The sequence below is a fragment of the Manis pentadactyla genome, chromosome Y (genome assembly GCF_030020395.1).
Source record: "Manis pentadactyla isolate mManPen7 chromosome Y, mManPen7.hap1, whole genome shotgun sequence".
In the NCBI taxonomy this organism is placed as follows: domain Eukaryota; kingdom Metazoa; phylum Chordata; class Mammalia; order Pholidota; family Manidae; genus Manis; species Manis pentadactyla.
This window is the reverse complement of record NC_080039.1, coordinates 32,811,168-32,837,248: the sequence shown is the minus strand read 5'-3', so window position 1 is coordinate 32,837,248 and position 26,081 is coordinate 32,811,168. Positions and strand designations below refer to the sequence as shown.

At 43.5% G+C, this 26,081-nt stretch overlaps 1 protein-coding gene and 1 long non-coding RNA gene across 8 annotated transcripts in view; one reads left to right on the top strand and one right to left on the bottom strand.

Annotated features, from left to right (window-relative positions):
• Positions 1-11,001, bottom strand: part of LOC130678813 (patatin-like phospholipase domain-containing protein 4) — a 29,257-nt gene extending 18,256 nt beyond the window's left edge. Inside the window, exons 1-5 of one of the 6 annotated variants that reach the window (XM_057496288.1) lie at positions 10,087-10,439; positions 9,357-9,537; positions 6,729-6,983; positions 5,684-5,778; positions 5,049-5,184 (exon numbers count right to left, since the gene is read on the bottom strand). In XM_057496288.1, coding sequence (XP_057352271.1) covers positions 5,049-5,184; positions 5,684-5,697 — 150 coding nt within the window. In that variant the 5' untranslated portion in view covers positions 5,698-5,778; positions 6,729-6,983; positions 9,357-9,537; positions 10,087-10,439. Of the gene's footprint in view, positions 1-5,048; positions 5,185-5,683; positions 5,779-6,728; positions 6,984-7,219; positions 8,697-9,356; positions 9,538-10,086; positions 10,440-10,590; positions 10,606-10,649 lie in introns of those variants that run through there. The other 5 variants (XM_057496285.1, XM_057496287.1, XM_057496286.1 and 2 more) reach the window with 5 other exon arrangements.
• Positions 11,002-11,127: 126 nt separating this feature from the next.
• The window catches only part of LOC130682141 (uncharacterized), a 243,152-nt gene continuing 228,198 nt past the window's right edge, over positions 11,128-26,081 (top strand). For both annotated transcript variants that reach the window (XR_008995422.1, XR_008995423.1), the window contains exons 1-2: positions 11,128-12,364; positions 21,375-21,456. This is a non-coding gene — a long non-coding RNA (uncharacterized LOC130682141). The remainder of the gene's footprint in view (positions 12,365-21,374; positions 21,457-26,081) is intronic.

Below are 26,081 nucleotides of genomic sequence, written 5' to 3'. Positions count from 1 at the left end.
TGGGCGGCCTTACCAAAACACCAAATACTAGGTGGCTTATAAACAATACAAATAATTGCTTTTCTCCCAGTTCTGGAGGCTGGGAAGTCTAAGATCAAGGTGCTGGCATATTCAGTGCCGGCAGAGAACCCCCTTCCCACTGTCCTCACATACTGGGAGGGCTGAGTTACCTCTCTGTGGTCTCTTTTATAAAGGCACTGGTCTCATTCAGGAGGGCCCCACCGTCATGACCTCATCCCACAGATCCCACATCACTTAACACCACCCCATAGGAGATTAGGAATTGAACATACGGATTTGGGGGCTATGCAAACACCCAGAACATAGCGTGGAGTTAAATCACTTGGACATAAGATTCAGAATACTATGGAAACCCATCCTAAATAAAAGGAATCTCAGAAAATAGAGAGGTTCTCAGAAAATAAGCAGAAAAATCTGAGAAAGAGAGGTTCTCAGAAAACAAAGTATCACTACAGATATCAAATGAAATAATACTTTTTTCATGGCTCTGAAAGTGAACTTCATTAATACAATTTAAGTATGAATCATCACACAAGCACATTTAAGAAAAGAAGGCCGGTTAGTAAAGAGGTGTAAAGTCAAATGCCAAAAGGTGGTAAAATTAGGTGGCAATCCACTTCCCACGGCATGAGAGGTACAGAGCGGCACATGAACAGGATGGCGAGTAAAAAGTAAAGGATCAAAATGTGCGGAAGTCAGTTCTACTCAGTGTGCAGTTGATCATTTAAAACTTCATGACAGACTCATACAGCGGTGCTGACCAGTCATGTGACTGGCTTAGTATCTTGTTTTTTTACTAAACATTGGCTGTGATCAGCAGGCATATAGGGCTTCACTGTTTAAAGCACAGTTTTATGCGCTTCATTCAATTTGCTCTCCAGGGTAACACTAATTAGCTTTTTATCTCCATTTCACAGTTGAGAAAACTGAGGGTCAAACATAATTAGGCCCAGGGGACACTGCTGGGAAATGACAGACCTGGCTAGGAACTCCTGGACATGCACATCAAACGCGGAATACTCCAATAAAGCATAAGAAAAAGGACTTAAAGTGTGTGCATGCATGCGTGCATGCATGGACTTAAAATGTGTGCATGCATGCGTGCATGCATGGACACACACACACACACACAGAGGTTTCCAGTTAGATGTTCAAATACAGAAGCACCCTGTCTGTAATAAAAGGTAGCGGTCAGCTGGTAGATAATGGAGAACCTAGCTAGCATGTTGGAAAAATCCAACTAGTTAGTAAGAGAATAAATTAGTTAATGATAAATACAGACATAAAATGCAACACGGTGGTTAAAAATCACCGGTATTTACGAGTATCATAATTCTTCCAAGTGGTAAAGATACCTCAAGACAAATGCTGGGCATAGAAGCCACAGGGCATAAATCTGCAAAGAAGTAAAAAGCTAACCTTTTCGAACAATATGGCTTCTCTCTCACTTACCAACTTCACATTTCCCTGTATGGCCCCGGAAGATGACTGGTTAGCCAGAGACGGGTAAGATTCCTCAAGGGAGGAACAACCTAAGACAGGCACAGTCGCAGGGGGGCCATCAGGTGAGAAACTGGGGATCAACAGAGGTGAGGCTTAGAACCTCACCCCCCCTGTTTTGAGAGAAATATTCTGCATACGTGGATGTTTTGTTGCCCTTGTCTAGCTTGGATTAACACACAGTCTACAGGCACACACCTGATCATCTACATTTGCTCTCTTACAACACTAAACTATGTTTTCTACCTTTATCTTGTGTCTACCTACCACTCCAGCATTTTATTAAAAATAATAATAATAATAATAAGGGAGAAATGTGGGATTCACATATAAATCAAGTATAAAAATCAAACGAATAATCATATCTGACCTGACTGTTTATAGTTCATGATGCGTGATCAAAACCGAAAGTTTCTGTGATATGACTGCCCTTGTACTGTTCACCATGTAAGAACTTATTCACTATGTAAGAACTTGTTCACCATGTAAGAACTTGTTCGTTATGCTTCAGAAGATTGGAGACTGTTGAGAATTAGGCTTGGGGTGGATTAATGATTGTGCACTGAGTCCCCTATACAGAATTTTATTGTTGTTAACCACCGTTTGATCAATAAATATGAGAGATGCCCTCTCAAAAAAAAAAAAAAATCCCCGGGATTTAGTCCTCTCCCACATTCCTTTACTGGCTACCAACTGATGCCTGATCTCCTGTACCTAAGGTTTTGGTCTTAATCTTTCTCTTTCTCTGCCTGTCTATCTCTGTCTCTACACGTCTGTCTCTCATCTATAGAGGTTCCAAATACTGGAAAATGAACCCAAGGCTGTGTGTTCAGAGCCAGGGATGCAAAGCTCCCAGGACTCAAAGTTATCCACACCGGGGGCTGTTCTTACTCATGCTTTGGGAACCCTCCGGCCTCCACCTAAGGGAAGCGGTGGGGCTGGCGGGTGGCTCTCTTGCCCCCACCCCCCAACGCACACACGCAGAACAGGCACCCTCACCCAGTGCCCCCAGGACCGCGTTCCTCCACTGCCCCTCCTGTCGTCAGAACCCTCAGCCTGAGCCGTCACCGTCCACAAGGGTGTTATCTTCTCCCCACGTCCTGCTGCTCCCCGCCCCCTCTCTGACTCTGTCTCTGGAACTCAGTGTTTCATGTGTAACCCAGACAAATATTTTATACAGTTCTGTCGCCACCATCTGCTATCCAGGAACGACCCCTGCTTCCTTTTCATAGTTCTGAAGAAGGTTAGAGCTTTCTATTAAACATTTAAAATGCTCCTTGTATAACCCCAGGAAATGTTGATTATTGAGGTATTGTCCTTACAAGGTACTACACATGTGTCAACTATTTCTCTTCTGTTCCATGAACTCAAGTAATGATACTAGTTCTCTGAATAGTTATTATACAAAAGAAAAAAATCATGTTTACTTAATACAGTAGTTTCCTAGTGCTGCTATAACACATTTCCACCAATGTATGGGCTCAAAGTAACACAAATTTATTATCATGCAGTCTTGGGGTCAGAATCGGTCGTGCATCTCACCAGGCTAAAATCAAGAGGTGGGGAGGGCCGTGTACCCTCTGGGAGGCTGTGGGGAGGGTCTGTGTTCTGCTCATTCAGATTCTGGCAAAATTGAATTCCATGGCATTTGGATTGAATGCCCCTGCCTTGCTGACTGTTGGAGTGGCGTCGCCCACAGTGCCCAGAGCCTCTGTGCCCTCTTGTGTAAGGGTCCTGCACCTCAGAACCTGCCATGGGACCCTGAATCCAGGCAAGATCTCTGGTTTTAAAGACTCCTGTACTTACGTTGGAGCCACACAGATAATCCAGGACATCTCAGGATCATCATGTCAGGACCTCTACCTTAATCACACCTATAAAATACCTTTTGCCACGTAAGGTGACGTAGTCACAGGTTCTGGGGACCTCTTCACAGGTGTGCAGGTGCACCAGCCTGTGGCGTAACCAGCACCATGTCAGACACCTGGACTGCAGTCCCAGCTGGGCCACTAACCAGTGGAATTATTTTGTCCACCTCACTGAACACGTAGGATCTACATTCTTTGTTCTTTTGTTTACAATTACGTCATTGTAACAGATGCCACCTTAGCTTATTTATGTATTTACTTGTATTCATTCCTCAAACATGTATTGATGGAGCCGGCACAGTGCCAGGCACTGGCGATAGAGAAGTGGGCAAAACAGAGCCATCCCTGCCCCCTCAGAGCTTCCATTCTAATGCAGGAAGGAAAATGATAAAAACTAACTAAATAAAGCAGCATGCTGAACACACATAAGTCAATCAGGAAGGGATATAGCAAACACAGGGACCCAGCTGCTGTATATAGACCAGCCAAGACAGACTTGGAGAAGGTAAGGCTGGGAATGAATCCCTCCCTTTTTATGACGTGATGACACTCAGTGGTGCTTCCATACAAACCGGAAGACGTACTCCACCCCACCGAAAGCCTTCTGGGTCTGTACTGGCATGGAAAACAGGCATCGATTCAGGCATGGCCTAACCAGCCTCTCCCTTTACATTTAGTAAGTCTACATAAGATTACAGAAAGATACAATCTTTCCCTAAGGTAGAAAGACTATTAATCTGTAAGTGAGAGACCTGTGTAGTTGGTGCACTGAGAAAAACAGTCTGATCTGTTAAGGCACAAAGTCATTTTACCTGTCAATTCAACACCTCATTAGGTATTTCAAATTATATCATGCAGATGGTAAGACAGGAACCATAAGATTCGATAGTAAAAATCAACGCATTAATCATGTAATTCTGGCAGAACGTTTACAGCTCACTCTCAATCCATCAGCTTCAGCTGTGTCCCAACATGCATCTTCTGTATTACCTCAAGCTTGCAGTGAAAGAGAAAAAATTGCCCATCTCTGCTACGGAAAGTACCTCCTTTCTAATTTACAGGTATTAATGTATTACCTTAGTAAGTGCCTGGTTATTTGTAAATTAGTGCAAAATGGAACATCGGGTTGAAAAACCAAGAGACTGGGGCTCTAGAATCTGTTCCCACTGGCCATCAGTATATGCTTGGGTATGTCATTTAAAAGATCTTTCTACCCATTTTTTCTTTGTTTAGAAAAGCAATACGAGGGCGGTAATCATACCTGTTCCACCCCACTTTTGAAAGGACTGTCAAAGGACCAAATAAGATGGTGCATGTAGGAAGTCTTACATGAACTGCAAAGTATTTTATTAGTAATGTGAATTTAAGAAACGATTACTGCTATGAAATGGCCTCACGACCTGCTTCGCACAATGGATGTGAGCATAATGAACATCACCAGAAAATCACTCAGCCAGGACAGGAGGCCTGTGGAGTTCCATGTTCTGAGCTGGGATACAAGTTAATCCATGCATCAAACACACAATTCATGGAGAGCTCATCCTCTGTCAGGCCTGACACGAAACGCTGGATCTAAAGAACGTCGTGATGCTCACTGCTTGAGGGAAGTTTAAATCAGAACTTGCTGATTTCCTCAAATGGGAAATACTGCTGTGTTACCTTAATGAGATCCTCTCTGGAGGAAAAACTTGAGACTAAGTAATTTTCTCTGGTCTTGGTGTTAGAGATGGACACGTGCAGTCGGTTGTGGGCCAGCTCATGGGCGTTGGGAGGGAGGATCAACTCCATTCCACTTCTAAAGAAGGAATGACCTGCATTATTCACCTTGAATTAGTGAACACCTTATAAATATTTCAGAAGGGAAAATGCTGAGCTGAGCTGAGCTTGCTACGGTGGATACAGAACATCTTCAACATTTTGTCTTCAGATGCTACTGGGGGAAATGTACGACATAGATACGTTGACCCTTGCACAATGCAGAGGTTGGGGTGCCGACCCCCTGCACATTCGAAAAGCTAAGGGTAACTTTTGACTCCCCCCAAACTTAACTGCTAATATTCTACCATTGACCAGAAGCCTTACCCATAACATAAACAGTGGTTAACAGTATTTTCTACATGTACTATAGGTTGGAATCTTACATACAGTAAACTAGAGCAAAAAGAACAATTTTTCAGATTGCTGCAAATCTCCAAAATATTTTCCAATATGCTATTGACAAATGATGAGCATATAAGTGGACCCACACAGTTCAAACCCATGTTCAAGGGTCAAATGTGTACATAGGAATATACCTCAATCGGGCCATGAAATCGTAGCCTGGTGTTGCTGCCCCAAAGGGCTGCCTTCGGGTTTCTTCTGCAAGCTTGTAAGTAAATTCATTACATTCCTGAAAAAAAAAACACAAATAGGACATGCTACATTTTGTCAAAAAATAAAAGAAAGAAAGAAAGAAATTCATCCTGGTTTCAGAACTCTGTGCTGATTACAGCAGGTGCCTGGATCCCTAAGCCAGCCCCAGACCTTGGGGGTCACTTTCCTTCACACGTGTGTGATTGGCCACCTGGCCTGCTCCTCATCCACCATTTTTGGTCCCCAGGCAAGCTATGTGTTTTCCCAGATCCAACCTCATTTCCCTTTCTTTCCTTTTTGAGCCACCTCAAACAGCTTTGCCCATATACAGAAAAATCTTTGAGGTCTGAAGCCTGATTCTTCTATGTATTTCTCCAGCACAATGAACCTTCTCTCCCATCTCATTTCTGCAGCCTGGAACACATCTGAGAACAGCTGTGCGACAGTGCTGATGATTAATGACAATACGGACAAGAGAGACAGGAGCAGAGAGGACCGATGCTCGCAGGCTTCGGAGGTCCATCTCGGGCGCTGGGGTTTCATACGTATGGGTGGAGGGGGTATAGTTCCTGGGCTGGGCTGCACTGATTTGGCCTCTGCGAGCTTACCTTCACATAACCCTGCAAGTGGGTAAGATCACCCACCTTGATGGCCAAAAGAATGGAGGCTTGGGGAGATGAGGTGTCTTTCCCATTTCCTCAGAGTTAGGATTTGAACCCGTCTGTCTTTTATTGATTCATTTGTTCACCCAGCCAAAAAACTGGGCTTCCACAGGAACCAAATACAAGAGCTCCTGCCCTCAGGAGACTCAGGGGTGCCCCAGTGAGCAGATCACAGAGCGCCCGTGACAGGGGCGGGTGGGCAGAATCCAGCCCCCTCACACCCACCTTCCAAAGTGCGGAGCCTGTGAATACATTCCCTGACGTGACAAAAGGGACTTTGCAGAAGTGGTTAAGGATTTTGCAATGGGAGACTACCCTGTATTACCTGGGTGACTCTAACGTCATCACAAGGGTCCCTGAAAGTGAAAGAGGGAGGCAGACGTCACAGAGTCAGAGATGTGAAGATGCTCTGCAAATGGCCTTCAGGATGGGGCTGGGGCCCTGAGCCCGGGAATGCAGTCGGCCTCCTGGAACTGGGACAGGCCAGGGAAGAGACTCCTCCTGAGGTCCTCCGGACGGAGCAGGGCGCTGCTCACACTTTGACCTCAGTGAGGCCTTTCAGACTCAGGAGACCCCAGAACTGTGACAGAATGCATGTGGGTTGTCATAAGCCACAAGGCTATGGTCGTGCATTGCACAGCAACTAAAGAGGACACAGCGGGCGTCAACCTCTGACGTCAGGGGTCACCAAAGGCTTCCCCAGGATGTGACATCCAGGATGAGACCTGAAATATGAACAGGGCTCACTAGGAGGTGCGGGCGGAAGAGGAACACAGGGAAGGACAACATGAGAACTTCCCAGAGAGGGGTGCACACCTGAATGGCCTCATTAGTGAGCCGGAGCGGCCGAGTCACACAGGGCCTTGAGAGGCATGCTGAGAAATTCAGACCTCGTGCAAAGGCAACGTGAGCCCTGGGTTGTGGAAGGGGAAGGAAGGTGATGGAGAATCAGAGTTGTGTTTGGATAAAATCACTCTAAATGTTGTGAGAAAGGAGGCTTGTAGGTAACAGGGAGTAGATGCAGGCCCACCTGTCAGGAAGGCGCTGTACGCTTATAGGAGAAATGGGGGTGGTCCCCCAAATGTGTGCTCTTCCCTCTGAGCTAGACTGCCCACTTAGCTTGTTTTATATTCATTTTAGTTACACACACACATGTGAGCACGCTGGAAACGTACTTCGGAACATTCCTCAGCTTTGCACTGTGTCTAACGCCATGCCTGGCCAATCATGAGGGCTGAGCCAAGTCTGACAGAGCTGAGCTCCTCACATATCGACGTCTAAATTTGTCTACCACCTCAAATACACCTGGCATCAGGTGCTCCTCTTAATTATACCTGCAGAAGCTCAGAACTAGACTAATTGTGCATGTATTTGTCACAACACTGCAGAGCTCGAGGAACCGTGAGTGAGAGCTGAGCTAACACAGATTTGAGTAAGTTGGAGACAGTTTACCTAAACTCAAGGCAATCCTAAAAGTGGTACAGTACAAATGCTAGAAAGATAAATAAAATAACCTTTCATCAAATGGCTGAAGATTTATTTTGAAAAAGGAGAAGTGAGGATCCCCTGAGAATCATTATCCACCTTGCAATGTGAGCGCCCAGTAAATACTGACACTTTATGTCACCCAAACACAATCAGACAACACCACTGGGTCTCCAGCTTATGAGAAAATAAGTAAGGACTGGTCAGCTGACTTGAAAATAGGGTGATATCTAGTCTCAAATGCAGGTAAACCATTCAATGTCTGAACATCACAGAATTTCAGTTAAGAGGCTATATATATTATTGCAGTGTTTCCAAATCACATTAACTCTAAGTCACATTTAGTATGTTTCTAAATCTGCCGAGGATTTGAAACCAAGTCTACCCAACTCCAAAGCTCAGGACTTGCCCTACTTAAAGGCAAGACTGCATCAGTAAACACAAGGGAAGGACCCCTGAGGAGGCCCCCTGCCTCAAAAAGGAGACAGTTATGGAAAGGAGCTGGTTTGCAGTGCAAAGGGTAAGATGCTGCCAGTGTGTGTGAGGGGGTGTTCACACCTGATTTACATGTTCACCGCCTTCAGGTTCTCATCCTGTGCGGTCTCTACAGCTTTTAATCCCTTTTCTAGTTCCCAATAAAGCAACCAGATAAAGGCAGGAAGAAAAGATAAGTGGATTTCCCCCGCAACTGCTGTCAACTCCAGTTTCTCTTCCATAAGCAGCGCATCACTGATGTTATCACAAGATTTTGGATGCTTAGAATTTTGTACTTTTGTAATTTTAAGTGTGACTGAAGTTCATTCTTGAGCATGAATGTATTAATCGTTATTCATTGTTAGAAGCCAGTAGAGTATGTAAGTAATAAACAAATACAATGTTTTCCACCCACATAAGAGGGCAAGTACAGGATGCTGTCTGGAAGCAGAAAACAGATTTTTAAAATGGATTGCGTTCAATGAAATAATGAAGGCTTATTTTTATGCCGTCTGCTTTCAACTCAGGGCTGCTTCTTACTATAAAAATGAAAAGCAAACAATTCCTGTATCATTCCAGTTAAATAAATCATAGGCCCACAGTTTAACTTATATACTTGTTTGTAAATAGGAGCAAGCAAAGAGATATTGGCCACATGCTCAATTCCTTGAAAACAGGCCCTGTGCTCTTAGCATGATCAGATGAAAAAATATCCTTTGCTTAAGAGAAAGAACAGCTGGGCTCTTCAGACTAAATAAACACTGAAGAGTAAAATAAGGCATTTCATTTCCTTGTCTCATTGTCACCACAAATAATCTTTTCCAAATCCAGAGCACAGATCCCTAATGATTCAATTTTAAAAGAAAACTCTTAACCTTTCTGTTTTCCAGGCAAAGGATTATTTCTCCAGTTAACTTTGTAGAGGCAACATTCATTTCCTTTGTTCGGTCTTAATTTCTTGACGACAAACACAGCCTAGTTACTAGTTAATTACCTCTATTTTTCCTGGTGCCGTTAGCAGCACAGAAGCAACCAGGGATCCCGCAGAAGCCCCGGCAAAGGCCCTGACATCCTTCAGCAGCTTTTTGCCGTGTCTGCGAAGCGCCGATGCTGCCCCCAAGTGGTAAATGCCCAAAAACCCACACCCTGCAAACGACAAGTTGATGGGCTTCGTTCTATCGGAGAAAATGGTGACACAAAAAAACACAAATGCTGTAAATTGGTATCGTTTATTCCAGGTACTGTGTCGTCTTTTGCTCCTCATCTCCCCAACCCTTTCTTTTGGTCTGTAATTTTCTGTTCTAAGCCCAGTATTTTCAATTAGAGTCTAACTAAACACCGAAATCTTTTATTAAAGAAAACTTTCTCCCCCCCCTTTTTCACCTTGACCCAATATAGTTATTATTAATTAAAAAGTTACAACATTCCACATTTGTACACAGATTAGGCAACCTATTTAATTACTTGGCGAGAAACAGATGGATAAGTTCCAGTTGGCAAGGCATTCGGCCTTTTTTCTCCATCTTTTGAAACTTTGGGCGGAGGGCTATATTGTGGTTAAGTGACACTGTAGCAAATTCCAAATAAAAGGCACATTTGCTCTTTGCAACGGCATCAGTCCATTTCAAAAAGAGGTCCCTGCTCCACTCCCTCAGCCCCATTTTTAAAATTATTATTATGAGCTCCCGTATTTTTTATTTAATCTGTCGCCCACAATTACTGACCAATACAATGTATTTCGTGGCCAAGTTTTCAAAGCAAACCGAGGTCACAACCGTCAAGGGCAAGTAAAGGCTCCAGGAAATGTCAACCGCACCATCGGATCCTTGTAATAAATTTTATATAAAAGTGTTTTCCGAAGCCTCAACGGGCACGATTTCACCACATGCCCCCAGAAGGTTGCTCACTTGGAAGCCCTTGGATTTAAGCACCAGGGCCGGCCCTCAAATGTAGGAACCTAAGGCCCTTGTTCGATGCACCCTGCAGATGCCTGTGCGGGAGGAGGCTCAGCCATTGCCTCCGGGCCCGGTTTGGGTTTAATTTCTGCCGATTGTTGGGGTGAGGGGGGCGCTGCAGGGACTGGGCAGCGCAGACACGGGGTCCGCGCGCGGCCTAGAGCTCAGCGCGCGGCCTGGGGGTCGGCTCGGGCCCGCCCCTCCCCTGCCCAGGGGCCAGACACCACCACGCCACGCCCACCGCCACGCCACGCCCACTGCCCACCGCCCTACCAATGCGGCCTGAGGCACTTCCGTGTTGAATGCCCACGCGGCCCCCTTCACTCCCTTACCCGAACGCAGCCTGCCCGCCACTCAAAACGGCTCCGCCTATCAGGGCTGTACTGCGCTCGCCGTGAGCCCGCCCAGGAAGGTCACACGCAAAGAGTTGGCGCAAACCGACTGGCGCGGGATGTGACGTCATCCCGTCACGACGGCATCCGCTAAGGCCCGCCTGTACTATATAAACACCCGGACGCAACATGGTGGCGCGCACTGGGCCGCGTGACCTGGGTGTCCCCGAGCGCGGATAAGGGACAAGCTCTTTCTCGTCCGGAGTCACGTTGTCTTCCGACACTTAGGGATAAGTTTCAGTTCCTGTGCGCCTTGTAGCGACACCTGCGGGCCCGCCCTCATCTGAGAGTCCAAGTGACCCTGAGCGACCCTCATGCGCCGCGCTCCGGAAGTGCTTGGACTCGTCACGTGTGCCTCCAGGAAGTGGCTTCCCCTCTTGTCCCACCTTCGGGGCGGTGCTGCGCTCCCTAAAGGGCGGGCTGCAGGGACCGGTTGGGTTCGGTTCCGCTCAGTTCTTCAAGCGCTGCTGCCTGGTGCTTTCCTTTGCCCGTAAGCATTAGTGCAAAGTCCGGACGAACGCTCTGCACCGCGTTCGCGTCCTCAGTCCGCTGGCGCCGTGTGACCTTGGGCAGGTTGCATAATCTTACCTTCCCAGGTGGCTCAAATGCAAAATGGGATGGTAAAATCCAAATTGGCGCCAAGCTGTAAGGCTCGTGCCACAGAGCAGGCTGTCAACAAACACCATCTGTTTCCGCTCATGGCACTGTTGACTCTGGATAGATTGAGAAGTAGCTTTAAATGGTGACTAGGATGTTGGCTGACATCGCCACCCAGATTCAGAGGACTCTGACAACTGTTTGCCTTAACAGCGTCTTCCCTGTCTCATCAGAACCAAGGGTAGAGGAGCCTCAGATTTCCTGATGGAAGGTTCTCCAGGCTCCGCTGTTGAAGGATAGATGTGCTCTGCTCTCACTGAAGGAAGCTAACGAGATAATCTGCCCAGTGCAAGAGTGTCTCTGCCTTAAGAGGAGGGGGGAGCTTCCCAAATGGCCTTTACCCCGGGCTGCTGCTTTGTCCCCTGTTTGGGAGGCCAGCGGCCTGGGCTCTGGCACACAACACTTATCAGAAGCGAGAACCCAGGATGCAGTGATTAAGGAAGATACTTTGTGTCTACTTCTCATAAGCAGCCTTTTGAAACAGCTGATGCTGTAGACACCCTAATGCCTGAGCATAGCGCAACTACATTACTCTGCATTCTTCACTCCTGTTGAATTTAACGAGGGGAAGGCCAAATGCACATCAGCTTGTGCACTGCCCTCTTAACTCTGCGTTAGAGTGGCGTCTTCCCACGTGAGCAGCGTCCAGGACGCTCATTAGGAAGAATCCCAGGCCTCAGATATCCTGAAGCTGACTGCTGTGTGCACTAAAATCTGTGAAGCCCTGCACTAACTTGTGGGGTAATCTGGTGATCGAAACTATGTGGTGGCATGGAAAATTTAAGGAGAGACAAGCGGCACAGAGCCAGAATCCGGGAAGGGGGTGGCAAAGCCGTGCTTTTCTGCGTTTGGGCACCGCCAGCAGGTTGATGCGGAAGACAGATGAAAAGTTCGTCACTGGGCAGCCTGGATGAACGCGACTACGTGACCCACTTCTTAAAGCACAGATGAGATCACCTGTTTGACTGCAGCTGCTGGTGAGAGAGATCCCACCAAATGTAAGTCTCATGCGAAAAATGTTCCAAAAATTCCATAATTTAATGCTTTTGAACCAATTTAAACTGTCTCTTGAAGTCTCTCTTTTTCTCCAATGCAACTAATTAAATAGTTCAGCTCTCTAAAGTAGGGAAGAAATTTACATCTGTCTCCGTAATCTCAGCGCCAAATGGAACACGTGGTACGTAGCAGATGATCCATAAGTATTATGTTTTTAATGTTGGATTTGAGTAAATCACTCATGATGTATGTAGTAATTTAATTGCTCTCTAAGAACGTTTTTCAGTAATTGACTTGTTTTTCGTTATTTTCCTTAGTAATTTAGTTTTGAACTGGCTTATTTACCATTAAACATTTGTTAAGCATCCACTGTGTAGTAAACACTGCTGGTATCGGGCAAAGAAAGTTGCTGAGAATTCAGTTCCCCATCAGGGATGTAGAGTCTAGTGAGAGAGAGGCATGATCATGTGCTAGTACTAAGCCTCACACAGGTGCTCCGGGTGTAAGCGCTAGAGAAACCCTTAGTTCTGGAAGGTACCTGCTGGAGTACCTGGCCCAAGAATAAAGTGTGCGCACCTGCGTGCTCCTTTTCCCCGTCCCAGCTCCCGCCCACAGGCGTTTATCGTGTAGTCAATGAAGAGGGAGAGAGGTGGGTAGGATAAGGGGTGCTGGCCACACTTCTGCCCCAGACTCCCTGAGTCTAATCTCTTTTTCCTGTCTGTTCTCCATGTAGTTATTTTATTTGCCATTTTTGGCATCTTAAGACTTGTTAATAACCTTTGTGGGGCGTGCCATCATTGGCCATGCTGCACCCTCAGCCCCCTCTCATTTGCCAAGTCCTCACCCCATCACATCACCCCCCAGATTTTCCTGTGCTGATGCCAGTGAACTGTAAAGGCTACGTGCACACGCTGTAGTCTCAGGGGAATGTGGCCACACCGTTGGGGCACACAACAGTACCCTTGCTGCAGAGGCCTCCGGTGACATCGCATGCGGAAGCATTCCCTTGTTCTGAGGGCACCATCGAATTCAGAGAAAGGCACTTTCCCGTCTAAACCACGGAGGAAAAGGATGCGTCCCTTCCCGCAGTTCACTCTCCGTAGGGATGGAGCACAAGCAGTCAGTCATCAGTGAGCTCCGCCCCGTGGAGGGACCCGGTCCGGAAAATAAAGCAGCTTAGAGGGAATCGGGGCTCAGAAAGAGAGAGGGAAGCAGGCCTGGGTGTGACGGCATTTCTTGAGCCTGTGGGGTGCAGCTGTGCCCATCCCTGACTCACCCCCTCAGCGCACTCACCCTTTTCTGTTTTCTTCAGCTAGATAGAAATGAGTTTCTAAATCTTGCAAGCCAAACAGTTCTCACTAATGTAAGTTCCTTTTTTTTTCCCATTGCGCCTGCTTTTTCCATTAGAAGTATGCCTAGAAAAACCAACTATTTAAAGGAGCACTAGTGAATTTTTCTAAAAATATATGAATTAAATGTGTAGTATATCTCTTATATGTGCATGTAGATAGCAACTTTTCTTTGATAACATCTGAAAGCAATTCAAAATAGACATGCTAAAGAAGAGTAATTTATTTGTGATCGGATACATCTGAGAATATAATTAGAGGTCATCCTAACGTGGCACAGAATCTAAATACCAGGTTATTTCTATTAAAGAGCAACATTTAAAAAATATAACATTGATTTATAAGCCTCATTTTGATTTAACATAGGAAAGGGTCCAAATATAATATTACACATTGAGCTGGAGAAAAGAGATAGTTAAGATTTTTTGAGTGTTTCTGTTTCCACAGTTGCTATTCCATATAAGTGTAAGATAATCTTTCATGATTTTTGTATTTTTTAGAAGAGGGGTTCAGATCTTTGGTAGCCACGTGGTGGACGTGGGATCCCAATGTATTACAGAGTCTTAAATATTTCCAAAGGTCCAGTGGAAGAAAATCTGTATTCTCTGCCCTGTGTAATTTGTTGCGGTGCAGCTTTTACCTCAACCTGGCCACATGCATGGTTCACAGTTTGTACAGGTGGAGAGAAATAGTTCTTGTTATCCTGCAAATAACTTCCTTACAGTAGAGGTTATTACTGGGGAAAGAATACTGGTGTCAGAGAAGTGATATTACCAAGTGATAAACAGAGTGTCCCCTTTGGTACCTTAGGGCTCATCAAAGTTAGCCAAAATTCTCTAATTTGGAGTACAGGATCTAATCAATAATGCTGTTATTAAAAGAAACACACTAACTGCTAATGTATCCAATTACCTTGTCATCTCATTTCAAAGAGACAAAATAAAATTCTGGTCTATCTTGCTTTTGCAAAATGCTTTGCTTTCCTGAGCATCTGCTCCTCTTTATTAGACTCTCTTTATTAATAATTACCACACTTACTGACTGCCCATTACATGCTGACCCTTCATTGCACATTGCCTTGTATTAACTTTTACAGCAGTAATAAAAGGAAGGGATATATAATAGATGAGAATTTAGAATTAAAATAATTTTCCCACACCCACACAGAGGTGACATTATCAGTCCAAGTCCCCCTAATTCTAAGGCCTGTACAAAATCTATCTTTCCTACACTGTTTCAAAAATGAATGAATGACACAAAAAGCTCTTAGTACGTGTTGATTACTGTGCTCCTCAGTCACTGTGAGTTTCAGAGCCTCCCATTACTTCTTCCAGTTCTTTCTCTGGTGCAAATTTGTAAATTTGTATTCATAGTTAGATATTTATAATTTTAGTTGAAAAATTCAAAAGTCCTTAATAAATGTGACATATTAATTTGTGTATTTATTTAGAGGACTTGTTCACATCTGGAAAAGCACCTGCCTCACAATTAATTAAAGCTACCCTTTCTCCATTTCATTTCCATAACAGCAGTAACTCTTTTTGATCACTGCTTTTCCTGGAAGCTATGTCATAAAGTAGGTTATGATAAAAAGAACGTAAGTCCCATTATGAGCAATGTTATAAAAAGGGATCATGTCATTGACCAAGGTACCAAAGTCCTCACTCCAAATAAATCATATTATCTAATCTAATCTAATCTTGTATCTTCATGCCTTTGGTCTCTCTTTAAATGAACTTTATTTAGCATCTAATATATGACAAGGACTGGGCTAGGTAATAGAAAATTTAAAAAACATCTTAAGAGAAACTCTCTGCCCTTAGTTGGCTGTTGTCTCTTGTTGGAGCACCCTTGCACACCTTTCTGTTCTGTCAAGTCCTGTGTGTTCTTCAGGGCCTAAATCAGAGTGTCCTTTCGGATTACATGCAGCTACCTTCTGTCCACTTTCACCGTATGCTCCTCTCTGTTACCCTGCAGGAGGCACTGAGATAGCATTTGAGACCTTTAATTTCGGTTGAGGTGTTCCACTCTCCGTGTTCAGGATTCATTTGGGGCAGGGAGTGTGTCGTACTTTTCGGTTCTTGCCAGCATCTGGAAGGCAGCTCAAGCATAGTAAATTTTTGTGAGTTGGGAATTGTGTGGTCTGTGTGTTTCAGGTATCTTACTGGCTTCAGCAAAGAGAAAACTGCTAGTCCAAAGAATCGAGAAGTGTAGAGGTAGGGCTTACCGCAGGTATGGCTGGACCAGGCACTCAGTGGGTGTTACAGGGCCACCATTGTACCGTTTCCTGTCAATTTCTCTCTCTTTTTAAAAATTTTGTCCCACGGGAGAACATTCCCAGGAGGCTTTTCTTATGGTATTAGTGGAAAATTTCTTTGCCTGTCCACTTCTCAAACTTGGAAAAGCACTGCTGCTGCGTTTGTTTTTATGACATGTATGGCCCCGGAAGAGTCCGTGTGAACAGTGAATCGTGCTACGTGGGTGTGAGACCACGACGGGATGAGCATGTGCCCCACAGGCAGTGGGCACCCAGGAAAGGAAGCATCAGCAGGTCGCCATGGAGCTGGCTGGGCAAGGCTCCCTAGGAAGAGGCCTGGCCGTCGCGGTCAGTAATCACTGCAGAATTCCATAAATAAGCGTTGGATTAAACCCAAGCAGAAATTCAGCTGTCATCCCTGTGTAAAACATTTTATTTGGTCTTTTAGCTAGATAAAACTGCATAATGCACCCCCCCAGAAATAAGAACAGGACTGTGATGTTTGCTGCACTGAGAACGTGGTTGCTATGTTAGGTAGGTTTAGATGAACAATGGATATTATTCGGCATAAATGTTGTTCAGCGGTGAATTAGTTTTGTCCAGCTTTCTCGTATCCCGGGATATTTGGAATGTTACAGATGGTGCAACGCTCTTGCTCCCCAGAGTAAGTGATGTGAATGTTGCCCTGTGATGCATTTCCCTGCAGGACTCACAGTCGCAGCAAGGATCTTACCTTACACCTAGGCTCAGAGAAATACATGCTAGTAAATGTCTGTTTATGACAGGAATGACCGTAATGGCAGTGGCCTTTCACCAAAACGTTTTGCAAAGTAAGAAGGGGTGCCAAATGTCTTTGTAGCACCTCTCATTTTAAAGCATTTTGGAAGAAAGTATAAACACTACTTAATAAGTGCCCACTAACGTATCTCACAGTTTATTTTGAAACCGTACATACATATACCATTAATACACACCTTCAAAAGCATTCTTTACAAGATGCTCACTGACTTTCTCAGACAGAAATGGTGTAATATCTCAAGCTAATCAGATACATTTCCTATTTGGAATTGGTAATATGGGTCAGAAGCTTGCCTTCTTAGGAAATAAGTGGCAGAGTAGGGACTATAAGACTATCATAGTTCTATGGGCAATATTTGTTGAATTGTATGTACTCATTCACTTCTTACTAGGACAAAAAATTCCCAAGTTCTGGTGAACTGCTCTAGATCCCTAGGCAGATATATTAAAAAATAATGAAGACGTACAAGTCATTCTCTGTCAATCAAAGAAATGTCAAGACTGACGTCATTCCAACAGCATCTGTAGCCTGGGGAAGCCTCTCTTCAGGTCACCTGCGTCATAGGAGTTTTGTTATTTCCAAATTGCTGCACTGAAGCCACTTAGCCCTGTTGATGTTCTCATTGTAAGCACCAAGCCTTCTTTCCAGTATTTTATTCTCTCTCCTCACCTGTGGGAGATTATCCCACTCTTGGCATGCTTTTGATATGCAGTTATTAACAAAGGAAACTTTCATAACCAGGTAGACAAGCTCACTGGTTCAATGACCCCACTTATGCCCAAAGTTACCATCCTCCCAGGTTCTGTCATTAGATGTTCGTATATAATGGTGGGAGTCTCGGGTGGTTTCGGTCATTATTCATCTTTCATTTAATTCATGCCTATTTTGTTTTTCTGTGCTAGAATGGCAAATCACTGTGATACCTTTTCAGCACAGAAACTCTATGCACTTCATGTTAGAGGAAAGAAATGATGTCAAATTTGCATTTGTTTTTGTTTATCTAACATACATTTGTATGGTGTTTACTCTATGCCTCTTGTGACCACCCTGCCGATAGCAATCCGTTTGACATTCCTGAGAACTGCTCTCTGTGAGGTAGGTACCTCGGGCAGCCCGGAGCAAGGGGCCCGTCAGGTAGCTCTGCTCAGAAAATACTGTCCTGTGTACTCAGCGTGGAGGAAAAGGGGAGAAAAGAAATTTCCTGCTATGCCTAAAATGAGACTGTTTGACTGGTGGCTTCTACTTATAAAATGAGAAAGTAAAATAATGAGCTCTCTTTTTTTTTTTTTAACTGTCTATTCTTGAGAGTCTTTGCCCAAATTATTTGGGACCCCTTTTGTTGCTGAGAGAAAAAAGTGAAAATCACTGTTTGTGGACAAAGAGAATTATCATTAGAATGTAGAACCCAAGGAAGAACGCAGGCATGGAGGACTGGCATTAAGAAGTGGAAAGCCTTCAAGAACCAGGCTTCCCCTTTGATTTCTGGGGTCTTGGAGATTCGCTCTAGCATCTCTGATTTCCCTTCCTCTCAGGGGATCTGCTCTCTCCTTCCCAAGGCACTCATAACCTAACGTGGGGTCCCTGAGTCCTGAAGTTTACCCAGCCTCAGTTCAACCAGAGAGCACAGAGAATAGCATCCCTTTTCCCAGAGGCCAGATTTCTTGTAGAGAGAATATGTTATCGGTCAGATGTGTATCAGGATCCATCCTCGGTCCAGCCAAGGGTGAAGGATGAGGGGTGGGCCAAGGCCTGGAAGCTCTTGGGCTGGACAAATACTCCTGGAGTTTCCTGCTGTATTCGGTGCTTGATTACATGTCCTGTGCATAAAGAATAGTACAATCAAGACTAGCCAGGCAACAGTTTTGAGCCCATACTCTTTGCTAGTCATGTTACATTCCTCGTCTCAGCCTGCACAGCCAGTTCTCTGCAGTGGGTGGAGAGAGTGGCCTCACACAAGCTAAGACACTTCTGGGTGGCATGGGTATTGAGGGAGAGAAACCCGGGTTCTTCGGAGCTCGGAGCTGACCCCCCCAACCGTTCCCTGGCGGAATGAACAGAGGCTGGCTTTCTGTAGACTCCATTGAGAGACCGGAGTCACTGTGTTATCGTTCTCATTTCCCCACTGGCTGCCCTCAAATTGTTGAGAAAACTGTGATCCTTGATTTTGCTCAAGGAGCCCAATTAAAAGGACAGCAGCAGTTAAGCACAGCAGATTCTCGGGAATGTTTGCCCTTCGTTAATGAGTGACTTTCACAAGAGTGGTGGGCTGGCCTCCAAGATGACGCGCGTAATCCCGTAAGAACTGATGCCAGATGGGTCGGACCCGCATGGGAAAATGGGTGTCCTGGCATCCGCAGGACGTTTACGGTCTCCTGTAACTGTTTCCAGTCCGACCCCCGCTGGCCGGTGAGAACGGCACACTGCACATCACGGAAGGCGGTAAATGCCAGCAAAAGGCCGTCATTCCCAGGGTCGAGAGAGAACCAAGGGCTACGGGGCCCCAGTCCAGGTAGCGACGAGCGGGCTCTCCACTAGGTGCATTCCAGCTTTCTCCAAATCACCTCCAGAGACAGGTCAGAAAGTTTTCAGATCACATTTTCATCATCTACTTTAGTCTGCACATGCTGCATGGAAAGGGCCGCTCTGTGTTGCTTGCTTGAGTCATGACTGAAATCTCTATTTAAAACTATATAAAACTAAATAAACATCTAAAAGAGAATGACTTGGATTAATGAAGGTCATTTTTGTCTCACTGTTTGCCTCCACCTTTACTCTGTACAGTACTTACTGATTTCAAAGATAGATGAATATGATACTGATTTCAAAGGTAGAAGGCTGTCCTGAGTAAAATTATCAAATGGTTGTAGAGTCATTTGTTTAGATTGTTTCTGATGTTTATTTAAAATGTTCACTGAGGTACCAAATAGCCATTACTTAATATATCAAGTCTGTTTTTTTAGTGAAGAAAACTATATTTTAAAAAGCATAAAAATAAAAATATAATCCACTGTATTAACTAATGTAATTATTTATTCAAAAACTCTCATAATTACAGCTACTGCTAATTCAACCTCTAGGACAAGAAAACAAGCTTTAAAACCATTTTTCTGTGTGAATACACTCACATTCAAGGGGGAATTGTTTGCGAACAAATTTAAGTTCTTTCTATTCTTGTTAGAATTTAGTTTTTGAACAAATAAAATATTTTTCTTATTTCCAAAGAAGCACATATCATCCTAGAAAATTCAGAGGTTACAAATACAAACTTAGAGAAACAAAATATTGACTACCCATGTAAAATAAATATTCATGAAACATATGTATGTATATCACATGTGGAGGTGAATGTAACATGTAATTTGCCTTCTAGAGATTTCTATGTCAAATTGAACACAAAGCGTTAACCAAAAAGCCATCAATAAAAAATAACCTAGCCAAATAAGTGCCAATTACTTGATTATAGTCAATGACCTAATACTGTTAAGTGTATGTTAAACTCCTTTTTGCAAATCTTGCTTCCAGACATCTTATCCAGTGGCCCAGACTCATAAATATCATTTTGGCACATAACAGTGCCCACCTGTGAAAAGAGAGCAAAGATTATATTAGATATTGATGTTTAATTATTTACTAGTCTTTTTCACCACCTAAATGACATTTTTCTACCAGTTTTAACAACCAAGCTATTGAAATTTGTATCTCAGTAAACTGATAAATTATGACATGCAGTGGCCTTCTGTGCTCAAATTATTAAATGCACTAAGCGCAAGGATGTCTATGAAGTAATATGATAGATTTTTTTTAACACATGTATCAGCATTCAGACTTCCAAGCATTTCATTCAGCACAGTCACGTTAAGAGCTTATGAGCTGTCTCCATAACCTATGACTATATTTCTATGAATGTACCTGTTTCCATGAATATATTCATTCAGCGGTATCAGTGAGAGTTCTGTGTGTGGGCATTGTCTTGGGCCCTGTGGGTATAATGAACGAGACAGGTAGGGTGCAGTCTAATGAAGGAGAAAGATGACACCCAGCCATCCTAAGACAGGAGTTTCCGCCTCCAGTGGAAGGAGGCACAGGGTGGTAGGGGATCCTGCCCAACCCAGTCCTTGGGTTCAGATCACAGTGAAAACAACACAACTTCTACTGAATGCCGGCCAGTGGAATTCCAGCGTGGAATGGCATGGGGGAAGAGTTTAGACAGCGCATGAATCGGGACTATTTTACAGAGAAAGGAGAGAGCTCTTACGGAGTTGCCTTCAAAGGTATGTTGCTGAATATCCCATAGAGAGGCAAAGAATCAACATTTGCTGTAAACTGGATTCTTTCTCGGCTACAGGGAAGACCAAATACCTGCTCATTCAATACAGTGTTAGAGGTATAAGGAAGTGTACTTACTGTTTCAAAGGCCCAGGATTTAGCAGAGGGAATGGCGTGCAGTACGCACGCACTGAATGCTTTCCGATAAATGACTGCAAGAGGTCTGACAAAATAATTGATGCAAAGCTGGGAAATTCTGTTTCAGGGCTGAAACCACGTTAAGTCTGAGGGCTAAGACTCATTTTCTACGTAGCTTGCTAATTCAGTTATCTCCCTTCCAGGAGCGTGTCAGCAATATGAGACTCCTTTGAACGAGACAGGCCAGGCTGCTGGGGCCCTGTGAACGTGCCTTGCGTATTCAGGGTGAGTGCTTGACAAGAGCCTTACGTGTTTGGATTTTAAACAAGATGCATTTGTTTAAGTCAAATCCATTCTATTTAAAATTACTCAATTTGCATGGTCATTGATACATTTACAAATACCCTCAGACACTGAAAGTTTAATGGGTATGGCTTAAGTTAAGTCAGCATTTGTTTCTCCTGATTCATGAACACTGTCTGGGTCAAATCCAGGCTCTACAACTTACAGCTGTGTGCCCTTGGGAAGGTTACTTAACCTCTCTGTTCCTTCATTCCATAAATTATACAGTAGAGATACTGACTGCTTCTCAATTATAGAATGTGTAGGAGGCTAAATGAGTCTGTACATGTAAGGAGCATAGAATACCATTTGTGACACAGTAAGAACTATTTATTATATGACTGTCTTCCTAAACCAGAGCAATGTTAATGTTCAAAAACATTTAATTGACAAGAACAAAATAATCTATGAAGTTTTGTAAATATGTACAAGAAGGTAATGATAACATTTAGAATTTAAAATGTTTCTGGAGCCAAATGAGTCAATATATTTTTAAAAAATATGGAATACTGCTTGTCACATAGTAACTGTTACTATTTTCTTTAACCATAATAATGTTGATATTAAAATTTTTAAATTACTAAATCAGATAGTATTTTTAAATAGTTTACTATTTAGCATGAAGCATTTGATTATTTTTAATGTTTTAAGCGTTGAAACTGTAGTGCTGAAATAAGGATGAAATTAAACAATTAAAACTGAAAACAGTAATTTAGAATACCTTTTCTCTATTTAAATAGAAATATCCTCACGAAATTTAATTCCTTGGAACTGAATACATTTTAAAATTTGAAGTCATTTTTATTGCATTGTATGGTTCTGGCATTATTAAAATATTCATATCTTTGAGCTAATGTGGCATAACAAATTTAATTTGCAACACAAAAATGACATGGATAGAACTTGAGACATCATCACTTTTTTCCTTGAGCTTCATGTTGTAGGCACCCCATTAGGAAGACAGACAAGTTAGTCATATTTTACAGCCCCACAGAACTTTCCAAATAAATAAACTCTTAGACAATCATAAAATAATAGCATTTTGGAGGCAAACATATCCTCAGAATTTATTTTCCATTGCTTCTCAGTCATGTATGGCACAACCCCATTGCCTTGACGGGACTGCCTGACCCGCGTGGGGTGCCCTTGGCTGTTATCTTCTGCTGTGAAGGGCAGCCTTCACTCCACAGTGTCATTCCTGTGAGAGGCTGGGAGGGGAGGAGGGCGGGGTGGTGGGGGCCACATTGCATCGCACCTCCCAGGAGGGGTCAGCCGTCCCCAGGAGTGTCGAAACAAAGATTGCCTGTACAATAGCAACTCCTTGGGCAGAAACGGCCAGACCCTCGTGCCAGGGACCATCCTCCAGCCCTGGCCAGCCGTGTCCCCAGGAAGAGGTGGCCTCGATTTAAACACGGCAGCCAGTCCCGGGTGCTGCGGCTGCAGGTGCCGACTACCTGCACTCCTTGCAGCTGATCAATAAAGTGCTCTCTAGGAGGCACGTGCCAGCAGGGCATCGCTGGGGCTGCTGGTCACCCAGGCTTCTGAGTCCAGCTTAGCAGCTGCCTAGACTCTGAATGTTTGGTCTCTGGGCCAAAGATTACCACCGTTCAGTACGGGTACATCTCTGGGGTGTCTGACTTCACATAGTGTCCTGTGTGGAGATTGTGCATGTTTCATTTTGGCTTTTTGGGGAGAGTGTGGGAAGAGATTTGGGGACAGTGTGTGGGAAGAGATTACCTCAAAGGGTTTTACTGTAATGAAGCTTGTCTGTCTGAAGGGCCGTTTACTCTGCCTATAGCATTAGCATCAGTTTTAGCAGTTGTAGCAATTATAGTAAAAGAAGGAAGTAGAGGAGGAGGAATGGCAGTAATACTGATCATAATAATAAATGTTAATATTTACTATCACTATGCCCAATAATAGTAAATGTTAATATTTATTGGGCTTAGTGCTGAGCTCTGCCATGTAAAATCCTAGGCAACACTCAAACAACATTATACGGCATGTATCACTACTACTCTAATTTTAGTGATAATATACAGAGACGTAAACTAATTTTTTCCAGCTTATCAAGCTAATAAATGATCGAAGTGGGATTCAAAGCTGTGTAGTAGGAATCCTATCTCCATTTACAATCCAAGCTCAATTATTCTGTATGTTCATTGTATAATACAACTTGTAACTATGTATTTAATTTTGTAAACCTCAATTTCCCCACGTATAAAAAGTAAATAATACTAATAACCAAACTGAATTTCTCATGGGCTTAATGTAAGGGGAGGAAAAAGATAATGCTGATTGTTCTGTAAACTATAAACGCTTCACAAATAAATGCCGGTTATGATGTCACTGGCATTAAATACTTTGTGTTGTAGAAATGAGTACTGTGCAGTTATAAAACTTTGACAATACCAAGTGCTGCAAATTCATGGTCAGAAATTATGATCCCAGAATTTGAGAGCTGAGAACGGCTTTGGAGATCGTCCATTTCGGTACCTCTCGACCCAGCTGCACCTTTATATCACTTGGGGAAGCTTTTAAAAAAAAAAAATGTCCAAGATTCACTCCATTTCCAGAAATCTGGAAGAGGGCTCAGGCATCTGAGTTCATGGATGTGTGCATATGTATGAATTTGTACCTGTAAATGTGTATATGTGTATGTAGGAATATGTGTACAATACCAACTTTTGAGTGTGTTCTCCCCAGATGACCTTGTATGTAGTCAGGAGGCAAAAATAACTGAGTTTAACCAGCAAGTTTCTTTGTAATAACTGGGGGCTCCGCATGTTTACCTAAGCCAGCTCCCCTTGACACCTGTTGCCTTATATCCCATCTGATGAGCCTTCCCCCTTTCACTCTCCAGGGTTGCAATTTGGGCGATCAATTATACACTCCACTGCTGATAGGGAACCAGGCTTCAGGAAGCAAGTTTTCCTTCTGAAACGAATTGCTTGTATTGTCTGCCCTGGGCTCTCTGAGACCACTTTGGGGGCCTGCGGAACAGTCTCTGAGTAAGTGGGATGCTTCTTCAGATTCTGAAGCTGAGAGAACTTATTAGTTTTTCTGTGATAATGTTTTGGAAATAGGAATGTGCTATGTTTCCACGTAACCCAACTAAGTTTTGCTGTATGGAGGTCTTTCATCCCACCTGATTCGTTTACATGGAGAATATCTGATCGTTGTTTATGATGCTGAGAGTGGCTGCTTGTGAATGCCAGCAGTTGTTACTGAGGAAATTAAATTTAGAAAACGAATCAACAGCTTTATCAACCATTTTGGTGATGGTTTTCAGGACATCGTGCTTGGTAATGGGGAGCCTGTGAGACATGACAGGCCTAATGGCAGTGTTTGTGTAAGGTCTGATGTTGATCAAGACATTTGACCTGTAGTTTCTCTGACAGGCAATGATACAGTCCTTCTCAGTTGAGATTTTCTCAGCCAATGTCAAATTCGATTTTGGTATTAAGGTCAGCATTAACCTAGAATATGTGTACCCCAGAATAACTAAGATACTTTATAGCCTGTAGTCTGGTTTTTAAAGTCTATCTGTATTCAGTACACATATAAACCCATGGATGTGGGCATATTGCTATGGTAATAAGGATTTCTTGTCCTCACTGTGCATATTGTTCTGGGATGATTTGACGAGAACTGCAGACCTAGGAAAAGGAAATGTTCCGGTTGAAACCTGTGAGAGTGAAACCGAGTACAGTACAAGTCCCTATGAGCCAGCATTAGTGACTTTACCTCCTTGTGGGACACAGGGGTTGAATGATGCCTGATGCAATGCCTCGTAGGAGATTTTGTTCATATACGTTCATGGGGAAAACTCAAGAGACTGATTTTGATGTTTCAGAGGTTCCTTCATTCATGAGTCTCAGAAAGACCCTTTGCAAAATATACTGACACTTCTTGACTTCAGAATTCCAGTGGTCACACTCTTCATGTTAGAAATGTGTTCTATGGTTGTATAAAGCGGCTCCTCAACAAACAGCTCTATTTTTCAAAGAAAAGTATTACTCCTATTATTAGGATTTGGAGACCAAGAAATATATACTCCTATAAGTACCTAATTTAAAAAAAGAAAGATCAACTCTTAGACAACCATAAAATAATATGATATTTCCTTACACATTATCTGAGGAAAGGGAACAATTAAAAGAGACATTTAATCTAGGTGTTTTTCCAGATTCTTCCAAAACATGCTCTGGGTCCCTGCTCTGTGTTCTTACCAGGCCATGCGTATTCCTTTGTCACGATACACAGCACAGTGTACTGTAATTATTTGCAAGTCTTTCTCAAGTACTAGACTGAGAGCAGAAACCACGTCATACTTATATTTGCATCCCCAGCACTTAGCAAGGAAATGAACACATTTTGGATATATGAAAACCTTGAGGGAATTGATAACTGACCACAGAATAAAGTGGCACTTGAGTGTCTCATCAAGAATTGTGTTACTGAAGATGACACGTCTTCAGGGAGGTGGGGTATCCAGGCAGAAACGAAAGCATAAAATGAAAATGAGATATTTTCCTACGAATAAGGCATCTAAACTCAAGTACTTG